The sequence below is a fragment of the Chironomus tepperi genome, unplaced genomic scaffold (genome assembly GCF_022539635.2).
Source record: "Chironomus tepperi strain 1889 unplaced genomic scaffold, CSIRO-AGI_Ctep_v1 contig_451, whole genome shotgun sequence".
Classification (NCBI taxonomy): Eukaryota; Metazoa; Arthropoda; class Insecta; order Diptera; family Chironomidae; genus Chironomus; species Chironomus tepperi.
Genome location: NW_027226573.1, coordinates 827,162 through 851,703, shown reverse-complemented (window position 1 = coordinate 851,703; position 24,542 = coordinate 827,162). Strand labels below are relative to the sequence as shown.

The 24,542-nt window shown below is 27.4% G+C and overlaps 1 protein-coding gene across 1 annotated transcript; it reads right to left on the bottom strand.

The window, feature by feature from the left end:
* Positions 1-22,083: 22,083 nt before the first annotated feature.
* Positions 22,084-23,740, bottom strand: LOC139098701 (fork head domain transcription factor slp2-like). The gene is made up of 2 exons (XM_070650965.1): positions 23,039-23,740; positions 22,084-22,920 (listed from the first exon to the last, which is right to left on the bottom strand). The coding sequence occupies exons 1-2, from the start codon at positions 23,556-23,558 to the stop codon at positions 22,262-22,264; spliced, it is 1,179 nt and encodes a 392-aa protein (XP_070507066.1). The 5' UTR covers positions 23,559-23,740; the 3' UTR covers positions 22,084-22,261.
* Between the last annotated feature and the right edge of the window lie 802 nt (positions 23,741-24,542).

The following is a 24,542-nucleotide window of genomic DNA, read 5'->3' as shown; positions in this document are numbered from 1 at the left end:
TCAAATTCTCCATTGATCGCTTTTCACTTCTTTATTGAATCAAAATATTTTTTAATTGTTGTTAAACGGTAGGGTAAGAAAAGAGATATGATGCAATGAACAATTTTTTTGGTCTTTTTTATTTTTTTTTATTTTCGCTCCTCTTGCGGTGCGATTGAAGGCATTGAAATTGAATACATTTGCTTCACTTTACATTCAATATAAAATTCTTATTCAATTTTTCATCTCTTTTTTTTTACTTCGTCTTGGCTTCATCGATAGCCAATTATAACGCATGAATCAACAATGAATCTAATATAATTTAAATTATTAATTTAGAGGTTTAATAAGAAGCTGTAGAAAGTAGTTCAATTTTGTTGTGTATTGGGGATTGGAGCGCTTTGAATAATTTATTGCAGGATTATAATTTAAGTTTGAATTTAAAATTCAAAATTTATTAAAAATTATCAAAATTTAATATCAAAACTTATTAAAAATTTCAAAATTTTAAAAATTTCAAAATTTAATAAAAATTTCAAAATTTATAAAAATTTCAAAATTTATAAAAATTTCAAAATTTAATAAAAATTTCAAAATTTAAAAAAATTTCAAAATTTAATAAAAATTTCAAAATTTAATAAGTTTCAAAATTTAAACAAAAAAGTTTCAAATTTATTAAAAATTTCAAAATTTAATAAAAATTTCAAAATCAAAATTAATTAAAATTTCAAAATTTAATTAAAAATTTCGAAATTTAATAAAAATTTGCAAAATTGAAAAATTTCAAAACTTATTTATTCAAAATTAATAAAAATTCAAATCAATCTAATAAAAATTTTAAAATTAAATTGAAACTTTTTAATTAAAATTTCAAATTTAATTAAAATTTCACAATTCAATAAAATTTTAAAATTCAATAAAATTTTCAAATTCAATAAAGTTCTAAAATTTAATAAAAATTACTCATTAAACTTGAAAAATCAAAATTTATTAAAAATTCAAATTTTAATAAAAATTTAAAATTTATTAAAAGTTTTAAAACATAATTCTAAAAATTTTGAAATTTAATAAAAATTTTAAACTAGAATTTTATAAAGTTAAAATATTTTTTTTAGTCAAAACAATTTAACTTTATAAATTTAATTATATTAATACTTTTAATTTTTCAAAATTTAAATTTAAATCCAAAATTTTGAAATTTCAAATTTTAAAATTTTTCAATTTGCCTGATTCCAATTTTTTTAAATCTTAAAAATTCATATCCTTTTTTTTAAGAATATTCTTCAATTTTGAATTAATTAATTAATTCTTCAATTTTAAAACACCTGACAGCCTGCCAAACTATTGACAATAACACTCAGCTAAATCTTCAATAAATTCACGAAATAAAAAACCAAAAAAGAAATGAAATCATTGTTGGAACAATAAAGAAATGAAATATTAGAGATTTCATAATTGAAAGTGCCTCAAAAAATAGAAAATATATACATACATGTACATGTATGTGGATATTATACAGCATTGTATTAAAAGGAGTCTAAATGGATAGAAAATGTATCAGTTTTAATATTGAAATATAAAGATTTTCGTAAAATATTGAAAAAGTATTCGATTTTTAACAATTGAGTATTAATTGAATCAAAACAACAATCGGAATTAATTCATTTTCCACTTCTTATTTTAAGATGCGATTAATTTCAATTGTTGTATTGAAAAATATAAAAACGTTTAATTAATTTTATTAACAAAAACTCTTCCTAAAATAACATCATATTTTTTAAGTACAGAATTAAACTGTGATTTTCAATAGAAAAATGAGAGACTTAAGGAAACCAATTTATTGGTTTCTAACTTTGGTCTCGCATTACTAATGCAAGTTTATTTTACTTGAATGTAAAGTATCATAAAATCATTAAAACAAAATATGTATATTATAAGTCAAGGTTAAGGTTTTTATGCCTTGTTTTGCTTCAAGATCATCGCATCTTTGGTTTTATAGCATTTAAATGCACATCTTTAGTGCGATTTTCTCGGACGGAAATGCAAAAAAAAAAGTTTTTAAATTTTTGAAAATTTGAAATTTGAAATTTTTAATCATTTAAAAAATTAAAACTCAGAATTTAAATTTAAAATTTATTAATTTGGAATTTTCATATTTAGAAAATTTGAAAAATTCAAATTTTAAAATTTTAAAATTTCAAATTTATCAAACTTATAAAAATTCAAAAAATTCCAAAAATTTAAAAAATTTTAAATTCAAATTTAATTTTTAAAAATTTAAATTTAACAATTTAAAAAATTCAAATTTAAAAATTTCAAATTTAAAATTAAAAATTTCAAAAAATTTAAAATTCAAATTTTGAAAAATTCAAATTTCAAATTTGAAAAATTCAAAATTAAAAATTTTAAAAATTCAAAATTCAAATTTTTAAAAATTTCAAATTTAAAATTTAAAAAAGTTCAAAAAATTCAAAATTTTTCTTTCAATATTTCTTTAATAACTTTCACAAGCCTTTGTTGCTAACTGACGATGATGATGTTGTTTATTAGAAAATATCAATCATGATTTGATGAATTTATTTGGTAAATTTGGTTGAATCACTGAATAATTTATTGCTGATTAATTCATATGAAAATGATTAAGGACTATAAAACTAACACTTCAGACGACCAGAATTTATGACTCGGTTGTTAAAGTATGATGACTTATAGGTTTGTGATTTTTATTGTTATTAAATTTTTACTTTGGATTGAATTTTTGAAATAAGTTTTGAAGATTATTTGGGGTTTAAAATGTTTGAACAATTTTATAAATTTCAGTTTTTTATTTTATGTTAAATTTGACAAAATTGAAAAATTTAAAAGAATTTGGAAAATTAAAAAGAATTTGTAACATTGAAAGAATTTGAAAAATTTAAAGGAATTTGAAAAGTTTAAACTAATTTGAAAAATTTAAAGGAATTTTAAAATTTTAGAATTTAAAAAATTTGAAAAATTTAAAAGAATTTGAAAAATTGAGAAGAATTTGAAAAACTGAAAGAATTTGAAAAAAAATTTAAAAGAAATTTGAAAAGTTTAAAAGAATTTGAAAAATTTAAAAGAATTTGAAAAATTTAAAAGATTTTGAAAAATTTAAAAGAATTAAAAAATTTTAAAAAATTTAAATTTGGAAAATTTTAAAAAATTTAAATTTGGAAAATTTTAAAAAATCAAAAAAAAAAATTGAACTAATTTGAAAATTTTAAAAAACTGTTTTAAGTTATTTTTAATAAATTTGGATTTTCAAGTAATTCTAACTCTATACTCCACACTCACCAACTCATCCACCTTACAAGCCATCCTCAACTTATCCATTGTTTCTCCAATTCCTCGTCCTTTTTCGCACAAGTTATCCCCCCGTAAAAAATGATTCATGGAACTTCATTCTTGACAGCAAACAAGAGAGTTGTAAAAAAGTTTACTGCGCCCTAGTATATCAACATGCCAGTAATGCAGAACTCTGTCAGGCTTCTTTGTTATATTTCATAGTCACAAATTTATGGCATGTTTACATTCGTACTGATTATGGTGTTCATGTCGAGTTTTGTTTCCATCTCAATTTCGTACACTTTTTTTATGCACACTTGAAGGGACATCATTAGACAATAATGAGACAAAATAACAGAAAAAAAAATGTGCAACAAAGATTTTTTGTGATAAAATTTATTGTTTTATGGCTCTTTTCACAAATTTTTAAACATTCTCTGCGAGGAAGTGCATGCACATTTCTATACAAAATATTTCTCTGACTTAAAACTTACGGTTGTAAATGAATTTTTTTCTTCTTTCTTTCTTGCTTGTTGTTTTGCATTTAACATTATTATGTGACATCCCGTTGATTGATTTCTCTGATTTTACATTTTTGTTCTGGTTCTTCTTCTCTTCTTGTCTGCTTGGTTGGTGAGTTTGAGGATTTTAAAAAGAATTTTTTAAAGTCTGTTGAACATTCTTGAGAATTCTGGTGAATAGAAATTGAAGACCAGAATGACTTAAAGCATGAAGGGACTGTTTGGCATGATCATACTGATTTTTCGGAGATTTTTCTGCAGTGAAACTCAATTTTGCTCGGTTTAGTGAAACTCAGTATGAAGTTTTTTTTGGGATGCTTTGAAATACTTTTTTGGTCATCTTAACTTAGTTTGACTTAAATTTAAACAGATTAAATATAACTTTATCAAATTGACTCAAATTTGATCATTTTTGCTTAATTTTGCTAACAGACCATCTTTAGGTATCATAGTAGTAATTCTGTAGAGCATGCTCATCGTCTGTTAAGGTTTGCTCAATTTCTAATAAAATTTTAATCAATTTATTCAAAAATTGCTTAGTTTGACTTAAATTCAATCAATTCAACTCATTATTCTTAACAACACAGCATGACGATGAAGTTATCAAACGAAATGCACTTGTCACGATGACGTCGCTTGGGTCTAGATCATTATGATTCATATTTGATTTGTTCATCTTAGATTCGATCAATTCAATTAGAGTTTCATCCGTTTAATTAAATATTGATCATTTTAGCTCAGATTCAACCAAATGAACGAAGGTTAGTTCAATTTTATTACAGACTGATCAGTTGTCCGAGTCGACAAAAAGACGTACTAGATATTAACTGTACATTAACTTGCCATCAACTCGTTGTAACATATTTTTGTTCACTCTTGTTTAATTTATCTGGATACCAATAATCGCTTAAAATTCAGTCACAAGCCGTCGTTACTCTGACTAGTTGATGGATTTAGTTAAATTTCGATTCGATGCCAAAGTCACGACGACTATTCTATGATATTTGATCATTTGAAGTTAGTTCAATTTTATTATAGATTGATTAGTTTAACTTACTTGAATACTCGTATAAATGATTAAAAATCCGACTTTAAGCCGAAATAACACTGACTTGGTGAAGGATTCGATTTGAATTCGATATCATGCTAGTGTCATTCTGGCCTAATTCGAATATATTTGATCATCTGAGGCTAATTTCCAGACTTATCTGAGATACCCTGCTTTAGTTCCAGTATTAGGATACCCAGGACAGAGTTGGGCAGGGTATCTTAAAGTAACTAGAGTAGAATTGACTAGAATGTTCCAAAAAAGTCTTGAAACCGGCCCAAGAATCAAAATTTGATTAAATTAACCCATATTTGATACCAGCATCAATTCTAGTATTTAGGATCATATCCAACAATTTGAACTCGAATTGAATTAGTTTCAACAAGCTTAACTCTAATTTGATCGTCTTAACTGAAATTCGATCAATCTCCCTCAAACTAAATCTACTAATACTGACTACAATCTCAAATCATCCAGATTATCTCAATTTAAATGCCTACATTAACATATCAACTGCAGTGATCTTAAAACACATGAATCAATATCCAAACTAGCTAGAAATCCTCACAAGAATCCCATCCCATGATTCACTAACAAGCATCTCATCGCAACAAACATTAAGCCGAGTCTCGAATCGAAAAACCAGAAGTGAATACACCATGGTGTAATTAATTGTAACGAAACAACATGAGACAAACATACATATTGGTAGACGTGCTCAATCAAAATGCAATTTTTAATTATTTGTTTTCATTAACATAGCGGATCACCGCTGTTATTTGAATTGAAATCGCTTATTTTTTTTTTTTTGTCGATGATCAACATGCAATACAAATATCGATTAATCTCCCGATACTGACTTACAAAGAGAAATAAAAAAAAATTGTAAAAATTGTTATTTTTTGCATTTCAAACCAATTCTCTTTTCTCAGCGACTTAAATTCAATTTATCATTCGACATATAACCGAGATTACATTGGTAATACGAGCAATGTGTTGATTTTCGGGCTCGTTCTCAACACGAGATAAATATTATCGAGCACATGAAAAAGTATAAAAAAATTATTAATTAAAATAACATTTTCTTTTTTGGGTGATGAGAATTGGAACTATTGGAATTTTATATTTTGGAACAATAAATTCTAAAGGTAGTGAGTAATAATAAAGGAATATAAAAAATAAAGATATTATTTGGTAAGCATTAGTAAAGCAGCAGGGTGTCCACTGTTAAGATGTGGCTTAAGATCAATTGCTTTGACTCGATCGAGAGAAACTCTTTTCTTCGGCTTCTTCTTTCTGTTTAGATTTCTTTGTGTCATAAAATGTTTTGGATATAGAAAAAGATGTTATTGCTGTTAAATTGTCTATGGATTGTCTATAAAGAAATTCAATTTAAATTGAGAGAGAAAGAGGATTAAGATGTTGGATGGGAAGATGATGTTAAGGATTAATTTTAGAGCGATCTGTTGTCTGTAGTCGAAGTGGTTCTGAAGCGGAATGGTTTAATCATTGCATATTGATTTTGTGATCATAGGTTCGAGACTCAACCACTCCTTTGCATCCTTTGTAGACTATAAGCAGCAATGCCATTAAAAGTGTGGTTCTGATCAAAATACGAACTGGAGATCTACTGAGTCTTGAGATATGATTCACCCTCAACTCATTGAGATCTCGATGATCTGAGTCATGGCCATATTTTATAGTCTGTAGCTCGAAGTTGACTCGAATATTTGGTTTAATATCATGATCATTGTTCAAATCCTTGTCATATCAACAACACCTAATAAAACCTAACAGGCCATTGGCCAATAGCATACTTTCAAGAGTTTGTTCTACTTAAACATACTAGTTAAGTATGATGGCGAGCGTGCTATTAGCTTAATCTGCTTTTGAGTACATTCAATATCTGCTGGGAATAATGATCGAAAGATCTTTGCCTGGTAGAACTCGAACTCAAGTACTAACAAAAGAGTGCTACAGATATCCGGTCTGTTGTCTTATCACTCGGCCACAGAGACCTTACTGTTGCCAGTTTGGCAGATTAGCCTATAAAAAGCTCGATGCCATCAAATGACAAAATGGAAAATGTCAGTCAATGACAGAGTCAGTTTAAGAATCCAACTGAGAGAAGCCCTTAAATCACAAATGATCTATACGACTAGCTAGATTAGTAAGTAAATAAGTAGCTCGATATCACAGTTTCCACTCTGTTTAGACTCTATTCATGAGCATATTGCACTCTGCTTAGACATCGTACATGCGTTAGCAATGTAGAATCTGGAATATCAATCTTTAAGATTCCAAGATTCACAAATGCGCCAATACCAATCCTTACCATCAATAACTCTCTCATCTTCTGTTGTTTTATTGATTGTTCATATTATTTTTACTGTTCTTGTATGTAAACGTTCAGTCGTTCACGTCCAAAGAGACTGAATAATTGATGACGTCTACAGGACGACCTGTGAATCGACCAGAATGAATAAAGAGCAATGAAAAGGAGAAAACAAATGAGTTGCAAAACTTCTGATGGCATTGTTTTGTAAACACGTTAGAAGTATACGAATGAGAATATGTGCAGCTGATAGAGCATGTAAATATTGTAAAACAAATCTAAAACGGCCCGATCAAACGAGTAATAATCTAATGAAATATTTAAGGAGTATCCAGTCCGTATGGTGGATCGCCCACCTGATTTTAAATTATTTAAATTATGAGCGTGACAGTTCAATTTTCCCTCGATATTGTATATTATTTGCTGTATGATATAATGTTGAATTTTCTGTTTAAAAATAACAATTAAAGAAATCGATATAAAGACATTTTTATATAAAATTCCTTTTTTGTTTGGCGCATTTAGCGACTCCATTAAAACGATTTCAATTAATTTTTCGGTGAGTATTTTTTTTTTTTATTATTTTAATTCATAAAGCGATTTGCAAAAACAGTTGCAATAACAAAAAGGCAAAATATAATAATAATGTTTTTATTTTTATCTTCACATTCTCATCCAACCAAATTAAAAGAGTTGTCAGGTAAGAAGAAAAATTGAATTAAATAAGGTAAACGGAGTTTTTTGTTTGTTGTTGGTGGACTAAGGCGCATTTTCTTTAGAATTCAAATTACTTCACAATTATTTATTATTCTTTAAAAAAATAAATTTGAAGAATTCAAATTTTTGTCAGTTTTAAAATTTAAGTTTCAACGTCTTTTAAAAGTTTTAAATTCTTTTGATAATAAAAAAATTTAAATTTTAAAATCAAATTTCAAAAATCCAATTTAAAAATTCAAATTTACACTATTTTTTAAAAATTTAAACAAAATTTCTCAATTTTTAAATTTTAATTAATTTCAAAAATGTTTAATACATTTTTAAAATATCAAAACATTTTAAAAAAGTTTAATATTTTCAAAAAAGAAAATTTCTTCAAAAATAATTTCTTTAAAAAAAGAATTCAAATTTCAGTATTTTTCAAAATTTTTAACAAATTAATTTCTTTACAAAATTTTGCAAATGAAATTTTAGATGTTACAATTTTTGACATTTTTTGACATTTTTTAAATTTTCAAAAAGTTTTTCGGTTTTCAAAAATTTCCTAACTTAACTTCAAAATTTCCAACATTTTAAGAGTTTTAAAACATTTTATGTGATATTTTAAGATTTAATTTTCAAATTAAATTTGGGGTTCTCAATTTTTGAAAATTTTCTCAATTATTCATAAATCTACTAGTTTAAAAATTGAATATTTTCTTAAAGACCATCAATTGTCAAAATATATAGTTTAAAAATTATCAATTTTTAAACTTTTGAAAATTAAATTTTTAAATTTTGAAATTTTTAACTGAAGTTTTTCCGAAATCGAGGATAATTTTCAAAATTTTTATGTTTAGAGAAATTTAATTTTTAACAAAATTTAAATTCTGAACGAAAAATTCTAATTTTAAAAGGTTTTCAAAAACTCAAATTTAAAACAATTCAATTTCAAAACAATTGAATCAAAAGATGAAAATCTTCAAATATCTAAAATATTCAATTTTTAAAAAAAGAAGATTTTTAATAAATGCATCAACGTCTCCGCCAAACACACAGTTAATCCCAATTCAATATGACGCAACTATTGCACAAAATGTGCGCTAAAAAAAATTATAAAATCATTCGATCGGACCCACTTACGGAGTTCTTCAAAAGCCATCAAAGAGATTTTTAACGATCAAAAGAAGAAAAAAAGAAAAAAGAAAAAAAAAGACAAGAGGGAGAAGCGAAAATGAAGAGATTGCCATTTACTTAATGTTTATGCATCGTTTTACTTAAGTAGCTGATGAGATTTTAACATTTTCTCTGTCTATAAACATCTCTTCCGTAAAAAGAAAGGAGAAACAACAAAAAATAATCTTCAGGTTTAATATTTCGGTAAATTAAATTTCAAAAAATACTTATTTTGAAATCTTTTGATTATAAAAATTTAAATTTTTTATCAATATTCATTATTGTACTCCACAACAGTAGTTGATGCCGTTGACGGTGAAAAAATTAATTGATTTCGCACAGAATTGTGTCAACACTCGTAAAATTTAAGGTTAATTGGTTTAGGAGAGGAGATTTAAATGCTATTATGGGTAATAAAAAGTTTTAGTATAAACTCATGAATATCTAGTTTTTTTTGTGACCGCTGACTATCAATTTAAGGCTTGTTGTTAATGATTATTCACAGTTTGAAATTTTTAATTAAAAATTGAGATACATTTTAATATTTTGAATAATGAAATTTTTAGATTGTAAAAGAGTTTCAAATTAGTTTGTCTGTTAAAAATTTTAAAATTTTTTAAAATATTTAAAATTTTTGAAAGTTTAAAATTTCTAAATTTTTAAATTTTGTTTAATTTCTAAAAATTTTAAATTTTTGTTTAGGTAATTTCTAAAAATTTTAAATTTTTTTTGATTTTAAAAATTTAAATTTTTGTTCAGTTTTAATTTTGTTAATTTCATTCAATTTATCTGAATTTTAACTAAATTATTTCGATCATTCAAATCTTATTTTTCTGTTAAAAATTTAAATATATTTTGATAATTTTAGGTTTTTCATTGAAAGTTATCGAAAATTTTTAAATTTGAGAAATTTCTCTACGGTTGAAAAATTTAAAAACAATTTTGAAAACAAAATCAACTTTTTAAAATTTTTGAATAAAATTTAAATTTTCAAAATTTTTAAATTTTTTATGAAAAAAAAATTTTCAATTTTTTTTTTTTAAAAATATTTAAATTTTTAAATAGTTTAGAAAAATTCAAATTTTTAAAATTTTCAAAAAGTTTAAAATTTTGAATTTTTTAAAAAAATTCAAATTTTCAAATTTTTTGAAAAAATTTAAAATTTTTGATAAAAATCTAGTTCTTAAATTATTGGAAAAAAATTCAATTTGTTAAACAATAAAAGTAATATTGTCAAGTAATTTTTAGTAATATTTATTAAGTAATATTTAAAGGGTAAGGGGCTACAATTGTGGAGCAGATTTCAGATTTTGGTTCGTGATTTTGCTAAAAAGCGTTACGATTCAAATCTAAAAATAATATATTTAGTGTAACTTAATTTCCAAACATTCCCTCCTTATTAAGTTTGTCCAGTCGCACCTCTCAAAACAATCCCCAATCCATTATCATTATTATCATCTGAATCAATTAAAATTCACTCTCATCTCAGCAAAACAAACAACTTCTTAGACCTTCTTTTCATGAATATTTTAATTTTATATTTTTTTAAAATTTCAGCACTGGTGAATCCATCTGAGCGAAAATTGAACTGTTAAAAGATAACAAAAATCCATAAAGATATCAAGATAATATTGAATTACGGCTTATTTACTGGATTGTTCGCTAAATGAAACCAATTTTCTCTCGCTGCGATTTCAATTATTGAGCATTTCAGCCAACAAAAAACAAAAAAATACAATAATTATATTCATAATGCAAAGAAAATATTAAGGTAAAATAAGAGAAGGTTTTGCCGATTTTTAAATGCACAAAATCTATTAAAACTTATCCGAAAATGAATATTCACTAAAGTAAATCTTAAATGGCTTTTTTTTTTCATTCATTCATACTAAAAATGAGCAAAAAAAGAAGAAAATAAAACCAATGTACCGATATTGCTTTAAATGATTACAATTTTTAAGTTAATTGTCGAAATGTTTTCATTTTGGTCTCGTGCTTCTTCACCTTCTCCATTTGAGAAACTTAAAGTATGTGTCATGTATGAGAGGCTTTGTAGGAATTGGGGTGTATGTAGCGCATTGAACTGTGGTTTGTGAGATATTTTGGAATTTAATTAAATTTGAAATTTTAACGAAATTTTGAAATTCTAACTTTTAAAGTTTAATTCAAGTTTTTCATTAATTTTAAAAATTAAATTTTTCAAAAATTTTGAAAATTCAAATTTCTTACTCATTTCAAACTTTAGGTTAACAAATTTTTAAAATTTAGTTTTCTCAAAAACTTGAAATTTAAAATTTTTAAATTTTTGAAATTCAAATTATTCAAGAAAAATTAAAATTCAATTCTCTATCAAATTATTAAAAATTAAACTATTAAACTGAAAAAATTAGAAAAATTTAAAAAAAATTTTAAAAATTTTTAAAATTTTAATTTGAATTTAAAAATTTGATTTCATTTAAAAAATTAAATTTTGAAAACTTAATTTTGAAATTTTGAATTTTTTAATTTGAAAATTTGAAAATTTGAATGTTAAATTTGAAAATTTGAATTTTTTAATTTAAAATTTCGAATTTTTTAATTTTAAAAATTGAATTTTTTAAATTTTAAAAATTTGAATTTTTTCTTAAATTTTAAAAATTTGAATTTTTTAAATTTGAAAATTTGAAATTTTAAATTTTGAAATTTGAGCTATTTTAATGTTGAAAATTTAAATTTTTAAATTTTGAAAATTTTAATTTTTTAAATTTGAAAATTTCATTTTTTAAATTTTGATTTTTTAGAAATTTTTAAAAACTTTCTTTTTTTGAAATTAAAATTCCATTTTGAAATTCAAAATTTTTAAATTTTTGAAAATAAAATTTCAATTCTACAAAATGACAATCTGACTAGCTAATTAGCCCAACCCACACAAAACTGCTAAATTAAATATACTTAAAAACTTTTGAAAATCACTTCTTTTAAGTCATACCGTAAAGTGGACAATCACAAATTTAATTTTCAGATTACTTTCAATTGGTTTTAAATTTTCCTTTTTTTTGTGCCTTTTTTCTCCTACATCTTATCATTATTATTTTTGAAGACACGATTATTGGCTTATATTTTAGGTTCATTATGGACAGATTAAATGAGCAAAAATCTCTAAATAAGATGAGCTCATGTCCTTAAAGGATTTTATACTCAGTATTGTTATAAATGGCTCATAGTTTTAGCTAATCAACTCAAATTTGCTAATCAAAAATCTGATTTACGTCTTAAAAGATTTTCATAAATCCTGCACGTGTACATACTTGATTGTATTTCACTTTTTTTTTTTTTATAAAACTTTAGTCCTTCTGTTTTCAAAAAGTATAAAGAAAGAGGAAAATATTGATTGTTATTAAATATTGTATAAGGAAATCTGCCCACAACACATATATTATTGTAACAATGAGAACGACAGCAGGTGATGCGTTAATAGAGGAATGATTAATAGACGGTTCATATGATCAATAACTTTATTAAATATTTATGTCATCGTTTTGAGTTTTTATGTCACGAAAAACTTTTTTTTTTTATTTTGTGTTCTGGTTTGTTCGATTTGAAAAGGGGTGGAAATCTTTAATTTTTAAAATTTAAATTATAGAAAAATTTTTAGAAAAAAATTTGAAAAAATTTTTAAGAAATTTTAAAATTTGAAGAAAATTTAAATTTGAAATATGAAGAAAAATTTGAAATTTAAAAAAAAATCTGAAAATTTGAAGAAAAATTTGAAAGTTATAAATTTAAAAAAGAAAAATTTAAAATTTGAAGAAAAATTTTAAAGTTGCAGAAAATTTAAATTTTAAAAAATTCTGAAAATTTGAAGAAAAATTTGAAAGTTGAAAAATTTAAAATTTGAAGAAAAATTTAAAATTTGAAGAAAATTTTAAAATTAGAAGAAAAAAATTAAAATTTGAAGAAATTTTAAAATTTGAAAATTTTTTGAAAAACATTGAAAAAATTTTAAAAGTTTGAAGAAAATTTAAAATGTGAAGAAAAATTTGAAATTTGAAGGAAAATTTGAAATTTGAGAAACTTTTTAAAAAAGAAAATTTAAAACTTGAGGAAAAATTTAAAATTTGAAGAAAACATTTAAAATTTGAAGAAAAAATTTGAAGAAAAATTTGAAATTTGAAGAAAAATTTGATAAGAAACTTTTTTGAAGAAAAATTTAAAATTTGAAGAAAAAAATGGAAATTTGAAGATTTGAAACTTGAAAAAAATTTAAAATTTGAAGAAAAATTTAAAATTTGAAGAAAAATTTGAAATTTGAAGAAAAATTTAAAATTTGAAGAAAAATTTGAAATTTGAAGAAAAGTTTGAAATTTGAAGAAAAATTTAAAATTTGAAATTTAAAGAAAAATTTGAAATTCAAAAAAATTTTAAAATTTAAAAAAAATTTGAAATTTGAAACAAGAAAAATTTAAATTTGGAGAAATTTGAAATTTGAAGGAAAATTTAAAATTTGAAGAAACTTTTTAAATTTGAAGAAAAATTTAAAATTTGAAGAAGAATTTGAAATTTAAAAAAATTTGAAATTTGAAGAAAAAAAATTGAAATTTGAAGAAAATTTTAAATTTGAATTTGAATTTTAAGAAAAGTTTAAAATTTGAAGAAAAATTCTTAAAAGAAAAATTTAAAATTTGAAGAAAAATTTAATATTTGATGAAAAATTTGAAATTTGAAAAAAAATTAAAAAATTTAACATAAATTCAAAATTTGACTTTAAATTTAAAATTTGACTAAAGAAAAGACCTAAAATAACAAGTCACAATAAACTAAAAGAATAGAAATTGAAATGAATTAAAATTCATATTCCTCACTATTCACCCCTTGTCGTTAATTACAGTCCATACGTTTACCGCATCGCAGTAACTATTACTTAAATAGCCACAATATTTATGCGATAGTAGCTATTGATCATGAATTATTTCACATTCATAATCAACTGTTTGGCTTTATCTCGTTTATTGACTTTCATTCCAATTTTTCATAATTCCATGAACCTTTAAGCTCTTTCTCGTGTTATTTTTATAAAATTAAATGCGGTGTATATGACACATAAGCTTGGGGATAAGCAACGCAGCCACACAATAATCGTCAAATTCATTAATCATTTGTATAGTTTTTGAATATATCCAGTGTTTATAGAAACATAAAAACAGTGAGCCTCTGTTCCCAGAAACATGTTATCGGCAATTAACAATAAAACTTCTTTTTTCCCTTTGATTCTCTTTCATTCGAATAATGTCGCTGCTTTAGTCGTGTAATCAAAATATTATTCAAATCTTTTCTTGTGTCTTTTTTTTTATTATTTTTATTTTTATTTGCCAGTTTCCTTCTTTTTTCTTAACTCACTGGATATTGTGCCTCTGTGCAACGATCGAATAACAATCATTATGAATATTAAAGAAATCGAAAAAAAAAAAACAGAGAATGAAAATGAATTAAAGAAGCTGTGTGCGTAATCTTTAAGAAGAGACCGTTGCTATACAGCTAATCCTCCTTGTTTAATAATTTTTTTTTGTTGACACATTTTTGTGGTAGAATTGTGGGTATTTTTGGAGGACGGTTTGGGTTTGATGAGAATGAAGTGAATTTTTGATTGAATATGATCACTCAAGGTTGGTTTTAAAGGACTTGAAATAAACATGGTTGATAAAAATTAAAAATAAGGTGTCATGCAATCAGGATGAACCAGAACTCGAAGTCAGCTATAAGACACAAGTCAACTTTTCAATTCAAAATACTTCAAGATTTGGAATGATTTTAACTCGCAAGACACTTGTAAGATACGCCCCTGATCTAGTGAGTCTATGTGTTTATCAAGCACTAAGTCCAATATTTGGAGAAAACGTTCAGTCTCCTTCTCCTTCCTTGAAAAAATTTCATGACCAAAAAATAGCTTAAAATGATCACTGGGGACAAATTCGTACAGACCTGGTACTAATTTCTTAAAATCCTTGAAATTGGGATTGACTAAACCTTGATTATATTAGAGACAATTAGGACGTAGACCCCTCAAATTTGGGACAATTCCTACTTGAATCGCTAAAATAGGGAATAATTCCTTCTAGAAATCCTTAAATTAGTGTCAAATTCTAATTAAATCCCTTTATTAAGAATAATTCTATTTTGAACTCTTTAAAAAGGTTAAAAAATAAGTATTGGCTTGGGATTAAAGTTGTTAATTAAGTGTTCTTGTTGCTGAGACAGAGTGCTGGACTGGGTAGTCTCGGTTTGGTCAGTTCCGGGATTGAAGTACGTTATAACTAGTTAGAGTCTGGTTGATATCTAGTTAGTGACTTGTTCTTACACTATTTTGTGAATTCGAGTTAAGATCAACCCAAAATCTGGCACCAGGTACCGACTTGTGGTATTTGAGCATGATATAGACAATTCTAATTTGATCCATCTTAATCAAATAGTTCGCAGACGGAAACCAGCGATAAAGCCAACTTTAGGAGTCATCTGAGGGAGGATCCATGGATCACAATTGATCAGAACAGCAAGTGATTATGCTTTCCCGAAATCCCGGTCCCGAAACTTTTCCGGGACCGTGACGGGATCGGGACGGGACCGGGAAATCCCGGGATTTCCCGAAAAAAAATATGTGCTAAAAAGTTCAATATTTTAATGTTTTTTCAGTGTTTTTAAGATAATGTGTATTGTCAAAAATTTAGTGATGGATTTAAATTTTCAGAATTCTTGAAACTGACTAGTTTTTAATGATTTTAAAATAGAATAACACTAAAAAATTCTAAGTTTAACTATCATATTCACCGTTTATATGATTATAAAGTAAGAAATCTTAGTTATGAGCAATAATCTCTAATATTTAGTTCAATTTAAAAAACATTGAACCTTTAAATTTTTGAAAAAAAATCAAATTAGCTAGAAATCGATAAGTTTATTAAAAAGGGTTTGCTTGATTTGAGTTTGTAATATCCACTGCAATTCAGAACAAATATCAGAAGACCAAAATAAATTTTAAATTTTTAACTCTCAAAAACATTCAAAATACGAATTTATAGCTCCATATTTCGCATGATTTTTGATAAAATTATATAATTGATTTTGATTTTAAATTTTTGGTTACAAATTAAACGTTTTTTATTTCTATGCTTTTCATTTTCTTAAGAGTTTACAAGAGTTTTTCTAAAACCTGGTCCCGCGGGACCAGTCCCGGAACATTTTCGGGACTCGGGACGGGACCGGGACGGGACAGTCCCGGGATTTCCCGGTCCCGGTCCCGGTATCGGGAAAGCATACAAGTGATATATGTAAGTAATTAAGTTAAGCAAGCAAAGTAGTAAAATTCAAGAATTATCCAATTAATCGTTAAACTTCCATTCTTCATAATTAAGTCATCAACAAAACTCCCAATGCGCTCTTGACATATCAAGCAAAATCCGCTACTTATGATTATCCCACAAGCATCTTTCCATACCTTCTGTATTCTTCTCTCACACACTAAAGACATTAAAAGATGAGTGGAGAGAAAAAAAAAATTGAAATCTGCCATTCAATTAATTATTCAAATATCTTTCTTTCCTCTTGTGTCTTTTTTTTTTTTCACTGATAATATAAAGGCCTAATAAGCATGGGAATGAAAATATTTAAGCTCAAGAGCTGAAAACAACATTAAAACATTTTTTATTTTAGCTTCTTCAGCGGCTAAAATTCAAAGGTAAAGACCCAATATATTTTGTTCGATGTCGACAATCGACAACTTTTTTAAGTATGAAATGAAAATGAAAACATTTTTAAGAAGTTAAAAAAAAGAAGAAGTCTTAATCGAAAAGACTTTATATGAATATGTATTTAAAAATGTTTTGTTTAAGCTAAGGGGTGATATCGATGTCGGCAAAATGAGACGTCGCACTTTATCAAATGAGAATGAGAAAGACTGAGCACCTTGTACATCTCTGATCCGCGGTCAAAATTACTCATAAATAATATTTTTTTTTTGGCTTGCTTTTTTGTTCATCTCATTCCAGAAGATTTGCATAAAATTAATTATGTGTTTTGAGGAATTTTGAGTTGCAAATCACAAAAGAAACCTGAATTCTTATAATGTTTAATAATTTCTGGGGTTTTTCTATGAATGATGTCATTTTGAAGAGTTGCCTGCTCATGCAACTTGGGTTGATTTATGAGCTACTTAGTTAGATATGGCCTATTTTACTCCTGACATCTTTAACTTTACCTAGTCTTGCACATACGTCAGTGACCATTCCATTTCACCGTTCTAGCTACGAATCTCAGTTCGGCGAAATTTTGAGGTCTTTGGCACATAATGAGTCTGCACTGCTAGGTATGCAAGGATATACAAATTGTAACTGGGCACATAAGGCCTTATGACATACTATGTGTCTATGCAATTCTGCAGATCTATACGCTTGTGGTTCGGATGACTCTACAGAAAATCTGTAGGTACTAATTATTATGATGCAACAACATGAATCCAGACTCATAAGATCGGACCATTCAAGCATTATACATGACATAGCTTTAAAGAACTCTTGCTCATATGAAAAGTGCACTTTTGGTAAGTCAAGTGTTGCCTGGATTTGGTGCCTATTTCATGCTCATTCTGGGTTTTACAGCCAATTGCTCAGGTATTTGAAATCTGCAATTATTTAGTGTAATTTTTTGAATATTCTAGACATCCTTAGTCAAATCAGGTAACCTTAATGACTTTATCTTTTAATTAAATATCAAACATGCGAATCTTGGTGTGTACGACCTTAAACCGTGCCCTAATAACCCAGAGGAAAGCATAATGTGAGTAATAATGATGCATACAGCAACCGTCGATCATAAACTCCATATTATTCATGTCCTCCCCAATATAAGTCACCCATCACTTCCAAACAACTCCCATTGATGGCAAAAAAAATCTATCTCCGCTATCTAAAGTGTCTAAAGTCTCCAGCGTAACGCAAACAAACAGAAAATTAATCTCCGAGTAAAGATGTAGAGCATGAATATTCATTTAGTTTTATTCCACTGATCTGAACATTCTACTGTGATTATAAATATTAAAAATGTAAAATAAATAAATATATTAATGATATTTTATGTGAAAAAATTAATGAGATTTTATTTATCAGGTAATGTACTGATTGGATGCAGGTACATAATAGTTATGATGAGATTTATTTTATTAATTCTTTGAAGGAGTCTTTAAAGGTAAGTTTTAATTTTTTGCAGGAGGGAATTGACGTTTTCTGGTAGAAAAATTGTTGTTGTTTTAGGATTTTTGTAGCTTTAAAGTCAATTAAAATTTTTTAATGAATAAGTCAATTAAGTTTGAGTTTATTTATTGGTTTTTTGATGGATAAGCTTGGCGATTTTGGTATGCAGACAGGATTGTACTTGTTTGAATAGCACACATCGGATGATTAATCCAAAATTCAGCTGATAAGGACCGATGTCGACTCTACAGTTGGTAGCTCTGATTCGCATCCGGCTTCAAGTCACAGGCACTCCGGCCTCAGCTTGGAATTTCGATCGGTTAACAGATCTGTGGTTTTCGGGTTTGGCAAGCAGTGACCAGCGATATAGCCTGCTTATAGCATCAATCACAACAGTCAAAGGTATCCATGGTATAGAAAGACCCCAAAGTACCTAAAAGCGGTCTTACTGTCTGTTAGAGCAACTAAGCTATGGATGCAATAGAACTGTAGTAGAACTGCATCCATAGCCCCAGCGGCTTAAGGAATCAAAACTAAATTCAGAATCCCAATTTCTGCAATCTCAAAATCCACATGAAATTCAGTATATTTCCCTAACTTCATTTCCCCATTCAACTACATATTCATCTCAAGACAGCAGCACATAAGAAAGAAATATTATTCATTCATTGATATTCTCAATTTTTTTTGCCCACATTATATACATCCACGAATATGTACATCCAAAAAATAAAAACATTGAATGTAAAGTGTTAGACGATGTCAGAAAGAACAAATGATTTGAACTTCATTTCCGTTATGGCGTACAAATATGAATAATTATTTTTTGCTTCACAATTAAGTCCAATTCAAGAGACTCAGTGAATTCATCTTTTTTGAAGTTGGGGCTGTTTGGGATTGATGTCTCTGTGATTTAATTGGTATTAAGTTGTGATGGTATGAGGGGAGGAAGAGGTGATTTTAGGTAGGTTTAAAGATTTGGCTTGATTTACCTTACTCGAGTATACTTCATACTAGGTGTAGGGCTAGGTACTATAGTGAATCCCAAAATGTAGCATGGAACCTCCGATATAATATTTCCAAAAAAGAGGGCAATTTGAACCTAAACCTCCTTTATACCATGCTCCTGGACCAGAATTGGACAACAATGGTTAGTTGCCTTTTGGGACTTTTTGAGTCCGGACTTCCAAACTCCCTTAGAACAACTCTGTCTTAGATCATAACCCTATAAATCACGATTGATCACCTTAGAGACATTCACTAACACAAGAATTCTAAGAGCGTTACGTAGTAAGTGAACAGCCTCCATATGAATTCCCTAAATTCCAGAGCTCGAAGTCGATATGGTTGAAGTCGACTCAACACGACTCAAATGAAACGACTCGATTTTTTTTTTGAGACGACTCGGAGTCGACTCGACTCGACTTCGAGCTCTGCTAAATTCAAAGTAATTGTCCAAAATTCATGTATCATCTGAATGACTATATCAGCTGTTTCTGCATATTAATGGGCACTTACCTATGCATACTTGTTATTTCAAAATCAAAATTGACAGACATCACTTAAGACTGCCTCCTTATTATTAGGACATGTCAAAATAATTCATCAAAAATCATCAACAAAATTCACTCAAAACTCATAACCCATAAATAACATCACTAACGGACACAATTCATACATTTAATTCTTATTAATTGAGAAAATCAAAAGAAAGCAAAAAAGTTTCAAGTAAGCGTGAGGAAGTTAAAGAAATGAATTGAATTTCATCTCATTACAACAAACAAAAAAATGTGTCGTAAAAAGCGTCTTTAATTGATTTAAATTGAACGAAGAGAAATGTGAAAAAAAGAAGCAACAACAACAATAATATTTCAATTATTTTCTTACCAAACAATCAAATGACTAATTGAATGATATGATCAAACTTTGTGTGTGTATATTTCAAGTGAAAATTGTGATGTGACTAAAACAATGTGTACAAAAAGTCAATCGATCGTTTCGTGTAATTGAATTAGTTTAAACTTTTATGAATGAAATGAAAATTTATTAATCGTATATTTGATGACAAAAGAAGAGAAGTTACTTTTATGAATGAAATTTATTATTCATAATATTATTGCATCTTCCGTGAAGTATTGGATGATTTCGGGGAATTTTAGCGACTCATGTTGCGTTGATGATTTGGGATTGATTGAAAATTTAGAGTACTAGAGATCGGAAATGGAATGAAACGTTTGTTCTATGCGGTTTCAGTCGCAACTTACTACCAAAGTGTGCCGTTAAAAATAATTCAAAATTCTTCAATTTGATCAACAATTCTAAGGAAAAAAATCACAAAAATCTTCAATTTTTTAGCCTTGCGATATAATTTCTTCGGTGGAGCCGCGCAATTGACAAAATTGCACTTAGTGACAGTAATCGGTAGACGAAAAAAAGCGCTAGAGCTAGTTCCAAGCGCATTTAAGGGAAGACCCTAACCAGAAAATTTAGCATTTCCGGATGATCAATCAAAAATTCAAAAGAAGTAATAAAAAGCAAAAAATTTGATTTTAAATAAATTATTAAATTGTACAAACGATTTTCCAATTCTCGAGGCAGGTCCACGACCCGACGAAATCGTAGCCTTCGATTCGACTGAAATGAAGTTGACTGAAAGGCGAATTAACAAAATCAAATCAACTCGAAGTCGACTTGGTTTGAATCGAGTAAAGTTGTTTCAAGTCAACTTTGAATGTGTCAACTTCTAGCTCTGATTTACATTGCTAATTTTTTTTCATCCGTTTTCATCCGGATAAAATTTTTGAACAAACCTTTCATCTGGATCAAAAGAGCGTCAAAGCATTAATTAAATCAAAGTACATCAGTAAATTTATTCAATTGCAATTCACACAAGTTTGAACTAAAGTCCGTCTTGCAAAGCTATTTAATCACAAGTTAAAGATAGATTTGTCAATTAAAATTTAAATAAATGTCTAGGCAAAGGTTCAATTCCTATAATTTTAATACAAAAGTTAATCTTTTAAGACTTAGTTTTTTTTTGTTGATTTAATGAACATTTTACTAAATTTCAAAATAATTTTCATCATTATCACACTCCACTAAACCAGTCAATATAAATCTTAAATTCTCCAACAAGCTACTCTCGCCAATCAATATAAAATATAAGAAAATGTAATAAAAATTTACAAAATGTCAAAGGATCATTGAAACAGTCATTCATAAAGAAAACAGCATTGAGAAATTTGTTCGTCGTGCATGTGGGACGGGTCAGATATGAAAAAATATGTTTCGCTCAATAAATCATAATTTATGATCTCCAATTTAATAATTGCTATGCCTATCAAAAATAATAAAGGATTGTCCATAAGAAAATAAGAGGAAGTATTCAATCAACTGGATATATTTAAAAAAAATTTAAAATTGAGATCTCAAAAAACTAAAATAAATGTTTGAGGAAATAGAAGAAATCGGTGCACTATAATTAAATATTATATCGTGCAGGCATGCCCTCCTTGACATCAAACAAAAAAGGACCCTCAAAACTTATCTTTGATGAGAAAATTTTGTAATTGAGATGTTTATGTTTCTAAAACAAGATGTTATCCTAATATTATGTTTCCATCCTGAAATATCAAGGTAGGTAGACGCTGTAATCAATATCCTGTCATTCCGGACCATTAAAAGACGTAAAAATTTATAATTTTTTTAAAACATTTCAATTTTTTTAATTTTTTATTTTTTTAAATTAACTAATTAAATGAATCTAATTTACAATTATATACAGGCATTATTTATGCATTATTTTTGATTATTTCTTTTTTTTTTCTCAATTAAGTCAGCACAAATAAATAAATTTTTTTATAGATCAGTTTATATTCACTGGATATCTTGTCATTCGCACTTGTTTTACTAATTACAAACTAATTTTGCACTTTTTTTAATAACTTAATATTTCCACTTATTCACTTATATAGTTTATGTCTCAACTACTACTAGACACGACTGTTATTGGTTTGAATACCGTCGGCGTGATTGGTGAATGTTGTGCGGAAGGCGAAAGGTGAGGTGATGAGGTTTCGTGATTTGGACTAAGTCGTTGTTGCTGCTGTTGATGTTGCTGTTGTTGTTGCTGGTGATGTAAATGTGCTGCAACTTGTTGTTGTTGTTGTTGAACGGCAGCTGCATGATGTTGAAGAATTTGTTGATATTGCAATCTTTGGTAAAGTTCGGCAGATGGATTTGGTGTGTTTGTTGATGCTCCAAGGAATCGTTCCATTCCAAAGCCGGAAGCAAGTGGAAGGCCTAGTGGTAAGGCAGTAGGTTTTGGTGCCATTTGTGGTGCATATGGACCATATCGGTACATTTGAGCGAGTGCAGCTGCTGGTGATGGATATAAAAATGGTGAGTAACCGAGTGATGGGAACATTGGACCGACAAGTGATCGTTTGAATGCTGCCAATCGTGATCTTGATGCAGCTGTTGAACGACGTCTTAATTTGCCTGTTGATCCACCAATAAATACATCTTCAGCTGATGGATCCAACATCCAATAATTTCCTTTGCCTGGATCATCATAATGTCTTGGTACTTTTACAAAGCATTTATTCAGACTCAGATTGTGACGAATTGAGTTTTGCCAGCCTAATTTGGACATAGAAAATATTTTATTAGTCAACTTGTAAAAATTATTTTAATTTTTTGGAAGTGCTTAAAAATTGCACAAAAAATTAAGGAAAAGTAATAAGGAAGTGCTACACACCTTGTTTGTTATTGCGGTAGTAAGGAAAGTTCTTCATGATATACTCGTAAATTCCATTAAGAGTCAGTCTTTTCTCAGGACTTTGTCGGATAGCAAGCATGATGAGTGCATTATATGAATAGCTTGGCTTCTCATTTGATTTCTTCTCGCCATCCTTCTTCTCTCCTTCATTGGTGCTACTAGTTTCACAGTCTTCTAATGATTTATCCTTATTGCTACATGTCTCGATACTATCATTTGTATTATTTCCACAACAATCATTCTCTTGTGGTGGCGGTGTTCCTGTCACATCTAAATCTGATTCTGTATCTGTAAGATCATCAGGTTCTGATCCAAGTGGTGTATGACATGGTGATGGTGATTGTGATGGAGATGTCTTCATTGTCTCCGGTAAAATGGAACTAATTGAGAAACTCGATTTGAGTGGAGTGCGAGCCGTAAGGGCAAACATTGTTTCACTATTTAAATTCATCATGTTCATATTTAATGTCGGATAATCAGCTTTAACCATATTTTTCATCCAAATTTCTTTTTTTTTATTTTTTCTTATTTTTCACTTTTCATTTATTTTTTTTAATCTTCTTATTTTTTTTATCACAAATTCACAAAAAGTTCTTTTTTTTCAAATAATTTTTTTAACTTTTTTTAATTTTATTTCCAAATAAATAAGGCAAGAGCAGTTCTTGTAGAGCGTGCAATCGTTTCGAAATCTAACTCACAACTGGTTTTCTCAATTCCCTCACACATTCGTTATAAGTAAAATATGAAGAACTCATTCATGCTACCTGCTTACTTGCCTGCCTCTCACATACAACAGACCAATCGTCGATTTGTTTATGTTTGCACCAATACATGAAATGTGTTTACTCACAAAACAATAAATAAACAAGAGTTGAGCTGTTGAGCATCGATGTTTACATTAAACACCACCACTTTGTAGCTCATTCCTCTTCTTCCTGTGTCGTTCTACTCGTTCTGCTCATTTGCGCAATTCACAAAACTTTTTCCACATTTTCACATCGCAAATTAAAATTTTTCCTCATTTTTCCTCAATTATTAAATGAAAATTGCATCACATTTATGAATTAATAGCACCAAGAGTAAGAGCAAGAGAGAGTGAGAGAGAATAAGACATGGAATATAAGCACCGCCTTCTTATGAGAATGTATAAGTATAAATGCTGTACTCACAACACAAAAAAGGCACGAAAAGAGAAGAAAAAAAAAGTTTTGTTGGTAAAATAAGATCGACGAAGTTTGTAAATGTTGATGAGGCAAGCGGAATGTTGATATACAATATTTTCATCCATAGTTGGAAACTTGGCAAAATAAATATTTTGTTGACAAATCCATTATCGATGTGATGTGTGCATGTCTGCGTATGTGACATTCTCAATCAAATCAGTCTTTTTTGATAATGAAATTCAATTCAATTCTCAATTAATATGAGATGCATATTCAGGTACAGCATCTTGTGGACATTCTCATTCTCGTTATTTATTTGT